The 10,801-nt window shown below is 37.9% G+C and overlaps 1 protein-coding gene across 2 annotated transcripts in view; it reads left to right on the top strand.

Moving 5' to 3' along the window:
- The first annotated feature begins 2,057 nt into the window (after positions 1-2,057).
- Positions 2,058-10,801, top strand: part of Nlrp9 (NLR family, pyrin domain containing 9) — a 50,544-nt gene continuing 41,800 nt past the window's right edge. The window contains exon 1 of one of the 2 annotated variants that reach the window (XM_087651954.1): positions 2,058-2,329. In XM_087651954.1, the coding sequence (XP_087508080.1) occupies positions 2,059-2,329 (271 nt within the window). In that variant the 5' untranslated portion in view covers position 2,058. The remainder of the gene's footprint in view (positions 2,330-10,801) is intronic. The other variant, NM_001169149.1, reaches the window with a different exon arrangement.

Below are 10,801 nucleotides of genomic sequence, written 5' to 3'. Positions count from 1 at the left end.
GTGTTTCAAAAACATTGGAAGGATTTTTGATGTTTTCACTACAAGGAAATATGTTTGAAGAAATGTGTGTATTTCTGTGGTTTGAACACTACCCAGTGTAAAAAGTACTGAAACTTTGCACAGCAGCCTGTTGATGAGTATGATTTAAATGCATCAATGAAAATAGAAAATCTTTCTCATTAAGTGATTTTATTCAGCAACAAAACTTAATGAAACTGTCATTTGTAACTGGAAGCAAAAGGGGATTGATACTCAGCATACTGGTCGAGACCAAAATGGACAATGTGGCATATTTTCTCTACCTTATGGGTCATGAGTTCTTAAAATAGATTTCCAAAATAATTTTATATGATTCTAAAATCATTTATATAAAATTTATATTTATATATGTGTATGTATTTATTTATATATGTGTATATATATGCATATATATGATATATATATAATGTTATATAACATATGACATAACAGTAGAATTAAATTATCTAGGGGGGACTGGAAGGGAAGAAACATGGAAAGAGAAAAGAGAAAGAGCATAATGGAATATTGGAGGAAAAGAAAAGAAAAGCGGAAAGAGAAAGAGCATAATGGAATATTGGAGGAGCAGATTAAAATCTATATCTTTGTATAAAAATACAACCATAAAACTCATTATTACATGCAAGAATATGTACTAATTCTTAAAAAATGAAATGACTGGGAATCATGGCACACACCTTTAATCTCAGCAACGATGAGAATTTCGGCAGGTGAATCTCAGGTTGAAGTAAGTCTGGTATATGTAGCAAGTTCCAGGCCAGTCAAGAGTATATAATTGATAAAACAGAAACAATGGGGTGGAAAGAAAGCTGTCAGGATAGAAAGTAAATTAATGATTGTCAAGAATTGTGAGTTTTCATTTAACAGATAGGATTTTAGTTTTAGAAGATTTAAAACTGTTACACAGATGGATGTGATAATGGTCTGAATTGTGTGATTAAATGGGGCAGTATATTAGGATAGGGTTGCCATGCAATAAAATGAACATGATTTAGTATCAGTCTTTGTCTGATTGTAGTTAGACTGGAACCATTATAAATTCATTTAACCAAATTCAGTTTTACATGTGTATTCATGAAGCATCACTATGTGTTAAATAGGAGCCATTCTAATCAGTTTTCTGAGTTCTATGTGAACCTTTTGAAGATTCAGTTGTTGTCATTCTGTTTGACTGTAAACCTCTACTGCAGTGAGTTGTAACCTCTTTAGGATCTATTTCCAGCACCCACATGGTGGCTCATAACCAACTCTAACACCAGTCCTACAGTATCTGATACCCTCTTTTGGTCTCAACAGGTACTGTCTGTACATGCTGCATAGGCCATACATGCAGAAAAGGACCCCCTTACAAAATTTCTTAATTAAAAATGTTTTGATTCATTCAACATAGAACAAATATTGTTCAAAAATATCCAGTATCAAACAGCGTCTTAATATTCATACAGAGGTTTTCACAAGGATCTGGATTTACATTCAGTTCTAAGAATTGTCCCTAGGAGTATATGGTGGCAGGCACAAAGGCAAACATTGTCAACCCTCCTTGACTCTATTGATGAACTGCACTGTTTTATTGATCGTTTCTTTTCAGTTGGTTATGATGCCCTCTGACTGTAGCCTTAGCATAAAGGGTCTCGTTTGGCTTGATTTGGTTCAATTTGGCTTTTTAAGATAGGGTTTCTCTGTGCAGCCCTGGCTGTCCTGGATCTCTCTCTGTAGACCAGTCTGGCTTCAAACTCAGTGATTTCTGACTGCTTCTGATTGCTCTGAGTGCAGGGATTGAAGGGGTGTGCCACTGGTGTCTAGTGAATTCATATGAATCAATTTAACACATTATTCATATAAATTATAGTGAAAGGGTGAAGGATAAATCCACATATATCTGAAAGATAAAATAATATATCAATACCTTTGAACCTTTTGAAGTTGAGATTTGACTCTCATCTAATTATTCCTCAGGTATCACTTATGTCTTTATTTTGAAGATTTATCAAGCTCTGTAATCTGAGACAACTGTTCAAGATGGTGGACACGTCTGGATATGGCTTGCTGAAGCATCTGCGAAAACTGAGTGACGGGGAGTTCTGGAGCTTTAAAGAGCTTCTCAGGAAAGAGCCAGAGAAATTTAAGCTCAAACCAATATCCTGGATGAAAATTGAGAATGCTTCCAAAGAAGAACTGGTAATGCTATTGAACACACATTATCCAAAACAGGCATGGGATATGGCGTTGAGCCTGTTTCTACAGGTCAATCGGGAAGACCTCTCAATCATGGCTCAGAAAAAGAGGAGATGTAAGTGAGAATGGAGAGAAAGGGACACATGGGGAAATGTTGGCTACCAGTTTTGGCTGCTGGCAGGGTGTGGAGCGGTGTGGAAACAAGAACAGTGAACAGAAGGAAGGATTAGACAGGGGAAGTCAATTATTTCCTGAGAGACAGGACAGAGAGGAAGCACATCTTGGAATGGCTTCTCCTACTCTGACAATCTCTTTCTATTGAAGGCTTGTTTATGCATAAAATCATTTCCTCAGAAATTTTATTCACTGATTACACAGCATTTAAAGATACATTTTTTCTAAAGTCTTCCTTGATTACATGAGAATATTGAAAGAGGAACAAAGAATGTGAGCATCAATTTTAGGGAAAGTAAAAATTAACATTGTAATAAAATCAATAAACTCAATATCTTCTTCCTTAAGATTGGTTCTGTAAGGGGTTGGGGATTTAGCTCAGTGGTAGAGCGCTGGCCTAGGAAGCGCAAGGCCCTGGGTTCGGTCCCCAGCTCCGGAAAAAAAAAGATTGGTTCTGTAAAGACTTAAAGTTATAGAAATGCTAGACAGGGCGACTCTATTTGAATTTGATTCTCTTTTAGTTTGGTACAGAATTAATAGATCTAATGTTATTCCTTCTAGAAACCTGTAACACCAAACTTGACTTTCTACAAAAGTCCAATCTCTCTGACACTTATTTAATTCTTCCTTTCCTTCCTCTATATTTCTTTTATTTTTGGCATAAGCCCATTGCCATTTTCCTTTGATTCTTAAAATATTGTGTAGCCCCTTGCTTAAAGGGAATCTTTCAGAAAAGTACTGGTCTGGTAAGTCAGGAAGGCATGCAGTTCAGTGACCCACAATACCTTCCTCTGTGTCTCTGTCGTGAACCCCTGTTTCAATATGATTCCTAACTTTAGTACAACTCTGTAAGGAACAAATGGACATCAAGATTCCTAAAACTGCTCACTTTCGCCTTCAGGAAGTTACCAAGGTGTGTTATTAAATGTATGATCAAAATCTCTTCCTATTTATACAAGTTCTTTATTTCTGAAGCTGAACATAAAAACCTAGAAGTTCCATTACAGTTTGCCAGCTTCTAGATTTCCCTAAGTTTTTCTTCTTTAGTAATTTTCTCAAATCCTCTGATTCATACTTACTAAAAACACTTGTTAATTATCTAAATGTTTATTTAGGTAACAGGTTCTTAAGAACAACTCAATTTTCTGTTATAACTGTTTAATTCAGGGAATTTTCGTTAATTTCATTCTTGTTTGCACCAGCATTTTGTTATCACAGTTCTAGCTTTAAGAGGGTGTGGCTTATGGGGCTGGAGAGATGGCTCAGCGGTTAAGAGCACCCGACTGCTCTTCCAGAGGTCATGAGTTCAATTCCCAGCAACCACATGGTGGCTCACAACCATCTGTAAAGAGATCTGATGCCCTCTTCTGGTGTATCTGAAGACAGCTACAGTGTATTTATATATAATAAATAAATAAATCTTTAAAAAAAAGAGGGTGTGGCTTTAACAGTGAGACATACAAGTATAGCAAAGGGTATGTAGCAAATTTGCACTAAGGGCAACAGAGGGACAGCTCAGGTGGTTCAAGCACTGGAGCTTTGTCAAACAGTATCTTTAGGACACTTGGTAAGTTAAGGACAGGGTAAGTTAGCCAAGTAGGAGCTTCTATTCTAAACTCTGTGTTCTCCCTATATTACATCCTGACTGCAATTCCTTCTCCCTCCATTCTCTGATTTCCCCCCTCCCTTCTCACACATATCTGCTGCTCCTGCATTTATCTTCAGAAAAGAGCAGGCTTCCCAAGGATATCAAATGGAACATGCTTACAAGTTACAATAAGACTAGGCACACACCCTCATATAGGACTGGATGGGGTGAGCCAGCAGGAGGGAAAGTGTCCCAAGAGCATGTGAAAGAGTCAGATATGCCAACTCTGACTCTTAGGGATCTCACAAAATCACCAAGCTGACAACTGTAATATGAAGGTGATGTCATCATTGAGTGTCTGGATATTTGAGATAGGTTGAAAAAGCCAATGAGTATTATATACAGATCACCATTTACCTGGGATGACAGAGGATATCCTAATGCACATGTCAAGAAAAGAATACAGGATCGATTGTAACTAATAAAGCAGATTCTAATATTAATATTGTTTTCTCTAGTTAGCCAGGAAAATCATTCTTTTATCAGCTTTTTTAAAATTGCATTAAAAACAACAAATACATTCCTCCCCCCCTCTCCCTCTATTTCCTCTCTTTCTTTTTCAATCTTTGAGAATGTTTCACTGTGTAAGTCAGACTTGACTTGAACTCATGACTTCCTGCTTTTACTTCTTAAGTTCTGTGTTCTCAGATACCCAGTGCCAGACTCAGCTGCAATGGATTTCTATCATATACTCACCCATCGTTTGCATAGACACATTACCTTTGTGTCCTCTGAATTCCTCAAGACAGTAGAGAAAGATCCAAATTCGCAATATTAGAATACCTCCAGGTGTGAAGCTCATCAAAATTCTTCTGGAGGGAGTATTTTACCAACAAATCACTTCACATTTCAGAGGCATCTAAACTATCTCCATGTCCCAATTTGTCTATATTTCCTACATCCTTTGACAGAATTAAATTATGGTTTAACCTATGTTGTAAATGTCCATCAAAAGTCTTCAGCAAAACCACATGCGTGGTTTGGCTAGTCCTTAATTATATGACTTACTGGCTAGTCAGCAGCAGCAAGATAATCAGTGTCACTAAATTGGTCTCCTCATGGGGATAAGAATATCTGCTATTTAGTAAAGACCATGTAGACATGTACATATAAGATATTAATAATAACTGGACATGGTCACTGTATCACTTACCTTTCTGTTGCTGAGATAAAACACCATGGCCAAAAACAACTCATGGAAGAATTTTATTTTGGATTATGATTCCAAAGTAACATCCATTATGGAGAGAGGCTTGACAACAGACGAGCATAGTGATAGAGCAAGGAGCTAAAAATCACACCTCAGCTGCAAGCATGAAGCAAAGAGAGTGAACTGGAAGTTTGGCGAGGCTGTAAAAGTTTAATGCCTTGCTGGTATGGAATTACTTATTTCCTGTGCTTCCTTGGATTTAGTTATCCTCCTTGGGTTGGAGTTTTCCTCCTAGTTTTTTTCTGTAGGACCGAATTTGTGGATAAATAATTGTTTTAATTTGGATTTGTCTTAAAGTATCTTGTTTTTCCATCTATGGTGATTAAAACTTTTGCTGGGTATAGTAGTCTAGGTTGACACCTACAGGTTTTTTGGAGGTTGCAAGATCTATCCCAGCCCTTCTAACTTTGAGAGTCTCTCTTGAGAAGTTGGTGTAATTCTGATAGGTCTGCCTTTGTATGCTACCCCCTGCTGCTTTTAATATTGTTTTTCTCTTCTGAATTTTTGTGTTTTGATTATTATGTGAAAGGGGAATTTTCTTTTCTAGTTGGTGTGATTTTCAGGCTAATTGAAGTTCTATAGGTTTCTTGTATGTTTACAGGCATCTCTTTCTCTAGATTGGGAATCTTTTCTTCTATGATTTTGTTGAGAATATTTTCTGGGCCTTGTACCTAGAATTCTGCTCCTTCTTCTATTCTTATAATTCATAGGTTAGGTCTTTACATGGTATTCCAGATTTCCTGGATGTTTTATGTCAGGAAGTTTTTAGATTTAACATTTCTCTGACTGATGTATCATTTTTTCTGTTATATTGTCTACATCTGAGATTCTTTCTTCCATCTCCTGTATTCTGTTGGTGATGCTTGCAGCTGCTGTTCTTGTTCTTTTCCCTATTTTTCCATCTGCAGGATCTCCTCAGTTTGTTTTTACTTTATTGATTCTATTTCCACTATCAACTCTTGCACAGTTTTATTTATATCTGGATGGTTTGGGTCCTGGATGTTCTTGCTCTATTGGGATCTATATATATCTCTATCTCTATCTCTATCTCTATCTCTATCTCTATCTCTATCTCTATCTCTATCTCTATCTCTATCTCTATATCTATATCTATATATATTGGGATCTATTGGGATCTATATATATCTATATATTGGGAAGGAAGTGAACCTTGATAGACTTGGTGTGGCAGCCTTCTGACGCTATCCTTGGAATATACGGTTCCAGATATGCAGTTCTTTGTGGTTCAAGAGCCACAAATCTGATGAAGGTGGGTGGAGAGGTGGCAGGAAAATTGAGTTCCCCCTGGGATAGAAGCCTGCACAGGGAACCTTGGCTTGGCCCAAAGGGTTCAGAGATGTGAGATGATAGGAGGAGCAAGAGAAGCTTACATGTATGGCTCAGGATCTTAAGGTCTTAGAAAAGTCTTGACTGCTGAGAGGTAGCAGGAGAATATATGTCTCCCTGGAATAGCACTCTGCTATTCCAGGTCTAATGAAGGTGGGGGAGAGGTGACAAGAGAATGGATGTCTCATTCCCTCCCAGTCACCCCCTTCCACAATCCTACCTCCATCCCCCCTTCCCTTAGCCTCTGAGATGGTGGGTCCCCCATGGGTATTCCCACACTCTGACACATAAAGTCTCTGTCAGAGCAGGCAAATCCTCTCCCACTGAGGCCATAGAAGGTAGCACAGCCTTAAGAACATATCCCACAGGACAGGCAACAGCTTTTGGGATAGTCTCACTCCAGTTTCAGGGAACCCACATGAAGCGTAAGCTGCAAATATGCTACATATGTGCAGAGAGGCCTAATTCCAGCCTCTGTGTGCTCTTTGGTTGGTGGTTCTGTCTCTGAGAACCTCAAGGGTCCAGGATAGTTGATTCTGTTGATCTTCCTGTTGAATTCCTATCCCCTTCAAAATTACAATCCTTCCCTCTGCTCTTCCATAAGAGTGTCCAGTTTCCATGCACCATTTGGCTATTCATTTCTGCATATGTCTGAGTCAGTTACTGAGTAGAACCTCTCAGAAGACATTCATGCTAAATTCCTGTCTGCAAGCATAAGAGTGTCATTAATACTGTCATGGATTGGTGCTTGTTGAGGTGATGGGTCTGTAGTTGGGCTGGATATTGCTTGGCCATTCCCTTAGTCTCTACTCCATTCCCCAAACCTGCGCTTCCAAACCACCATAGCTATGCATTCTAGCTCTTCCTAGTGCTTCTTGGCTGTAAAGGTAGTTTGAGTTCAGTGGGCATTCTGGGATACAAAAGACACTGTCTCTAAAAACAGAAAAGAAAAAAGAAACTGGATTAAAGCTGAACAAATTTTAGCTAATGTCAGCTTAAATTTTTCTTCTCTTTAGACTACTACACTAGGAGTACTTACAGGATGGGAGACACTTACTAATCCAGGGATCTGGAGCCATTCCTACTAACTTGATAGGCTATTTTGTTGCCTAGCTATACATAGGGATGTAATGATACACTTTTATTAACCATTCAATTGATATTTACATCTTTATCCTTATTTAAGAAGTAAAATTACACACATGGCAACTTCTACTCAATTAAAAGCAAGGCTATATAAACCTCAGAGCCATGACAACAGAAGCAGATAGTATATTCTCTTAGGTTGGCTGAGTTAAGTGTCTGTCCTCTATGGACATGTGTAAGCTTTTCATCCAAAAACAAGACTTCCCAGCCATGGTAATATCAACGTTTCAGAATATACAAGTTTTTCTTTGGAAAGGTGTCTTGACTGCTGAGAGACATTATCAGTTTGGGTTTTTATCCCCACCAGATAACAGGATTCCCCCTTTTAGTGATGAAACTTTTTTTTTTGTTTTTTTGGTCTTACGATGAAATTTTACTTGTACTTAAGAAGGACTTTCTTACACATCCTATATACATGGATAGACCTGGAGGACATTATGACAGGGACCTAGTCTCTCAAACTATCAAATACTAATGCTGGAAAGATTGTTTTGTGGTTAAGGGCACTTGCTGTGCAGTCATAAGGACTGGAATTCGGATCCCAATAAGTATTCCACAAGCCAGGCATCCTGAAGATGCCCGTATTCCAAACTCCAAGGGATACAATGCCCTTTTATGGCTCCCAGGTACACAAAGGCATGCATATCTACACAAGTAACAAATGCATACCCACATAAATGTTTTTTAAGACCTTACATATTTAATACAGTGTGTTACCCCTGTACAAATGGAAAAAACTTAAGTTCAACATTTCTAGACCAATATGGCTGTTAATTTCTGTACAGTGCCAACTCAACACAGTAAACGGGGATACTTTTTTCGAAAGTTGACAGCACAGGTAAAGTTTCAAAAAATTCAAATTATATATCTGTATATATATATTTATATTTATATAAAAAGACCAATAATAGCAGTGTGTTATGCATCAACAGCAGCAACAGCTTTTCCAGGTTCTGCAGTCATCTGAACAAAACTGTAGAGACATCCAGCACACTCCATTAAAAAAAAAAGTAAAAAAACAAAACCCGAGAAAACAGCACAGTTCTGTTACTCTTGTGGTACCTGGCACCATTTTTTTTAAATTAGCTTCTCAATCATCATCTGGAAAGAAAACATTCTGAGCAACATCATTAAAAACAGCTCTGATAAAGCACGGTCACTACTACGTATCATAAAGCAGGTACAAGCTATTTTACATCCACAGAGGTATGATACAGTACTGTCCTACATCTATAATACTAGAGGATACAATTTAAAAGGCATTATTTGAGACTTGATTCTACTTTTCCAGCAGAGGGCCCAAAGGATGGTGTGACACAGCTTTGTAAAGAAACATACTTTAGACAGGATTTCCTTTCACTAGTGGCACAGTTCTAAGGATTCATTCTCTCCATGAATGTCAGCTAAAACTGTTATTAAAAAAATGAAATATCCCTAGAACAAAACCGTATAACCACCGGATTCACATGAAGATGACCTAGTGGAGACAAGCTGGACCTCACCTTACCAACAAGCTATCAAATCTGTTATGTTAAAACAGTGAGACCTCCAAGGAAGGAGATGCCAAGTAGTGCTTCAAAGCTTCGGACCACAATCAAACACAGCATCCTTTTCAACAGAAGCAGAAGCTCATCTGAATATGCTCATGGATGCTGACATCAACATTTAATCATCTCTTCACTCATCCAGGAAGAGGGGGAGATCAGTTACTACTGTACTTTATTGTGTTCCACCAAATCACCATGTTACAAAAATAGCAAGCTGCCATAATAAAAAATAAGGCTCCTCTATCCAGCACCAGATAGCATCATTTTACTTTCAAGCCTAGAAATTGCACACTTGTATATAAACCAATCGAAGATGAGGATTGAGAGTTCATCGTGGTGGATTTTTCCTTTGATGAATATGAAGTGTCCTTCCTTATCTTTTTTGATGACTTTTAATTGAAAATTGATTTTATTTGATATTAGAATGGCTACTCCAGCTTGCTTCTTCTGACCATTTGCTTGGAAAGTTGTTTTCCAGCCTTTCACTCTGAGGTAGTGTCTGTCTTTGTCTCTGAGGTGTGTTTCCTGTAGGCAGCAGAATGCAGGGTCCTCATTGCATATCCAGTTTGTTAATCTATGTCTTTTTATTGGGGAGTTGAGGCCATTGATGTTGAGAGATATTAAGGAATAGTGATTATTGCTTCCTGTTATATTCATATTTGGATGTGAGGTTATGTTTGTGTGCTTTTCTTCTCTTTGTTTTGTTGCCAAGACGATTAGTTTCTTGCTTCTTCTAGGGTATAGCTTGCCTCCTTATGTTGGGCTTTACCCTTTATTATCCTTTGTAGTGCTGGATTTGTAGAAAGATATTGTGTAAATTTGGTTTTGTCATGGAATATCTTGGTTTCCCCATCTATGTTAATTGAGAGTTTTGCAGGATACAGTAACCTGGGCTGGCATTTGTGTTCTCTTAGGGTCTGTATGACATCTGTCCAGGATCTTCTGGCCTTCATAGTTTCTGGCGAAAAGTCTGGTGTGATTCTGATAGGTCTGCCTTTATATGTTACGTGACCTTTTTCCCTTACTGATTTTAATATTCTTTCTTTATTTTGTGCGTTTGGTGTTTTGACAATTATGTGACGGGAGGTGTTTCTTTTCTGGTCCAATCTATTTGGAGTTCTGTAGGCTTCTTGTATGCCTATGGGTATCTCTTTTTTTAGGTTAGGGAAGTTTTCTTCTATGATTTTGTTGAAGATATTTACTGGTCCTTTGAGCTGGGAGTCTTCACTCTCTTCTATACCTATTATCCTTAGGTTTGATCTTCTCATTGAGTCCTGGATTTCCTGTATGTTTTGGACCAGTAGCTTTTTCCGCTTTACATTATCTTTGACAGTTGAGTCAATGATTTCTATGGAATCTTCTGCTCCCGAGATTCTCTCTTCCATCTCTTGTATTCTGTTGGTGAAGCTTGTATCTACAGCTCCTTGTCTTTTCTTTTGATTTTCTATGTCCAGGGTTGTTTCCATGTGTTCTTTCTTGATTGCTTCTATTTCCATTTTTAATTCCTTCAACTGT

This window comes from Rattus norvegicus, chromosome 1 (genome assembly GCF_021556685.1).
Source record: "Rattus norvegicus strain SHRSP/BbbUtx chromosome 1, alternate assembly SHRSP_T2T, whole genome shotgun sequence".
Classification (NCBI taxonomy): Eukaryota; Metazoa; Chordata; class Mammalia; order Rodentia; family Muridae; genus Rattus; species Rattus norvegicus.
The sequence above is the reverse complement of the archived record's forward strand: the minus strand, read 5'-3'. Positions and strand labels throughout refer to the sequence as shown.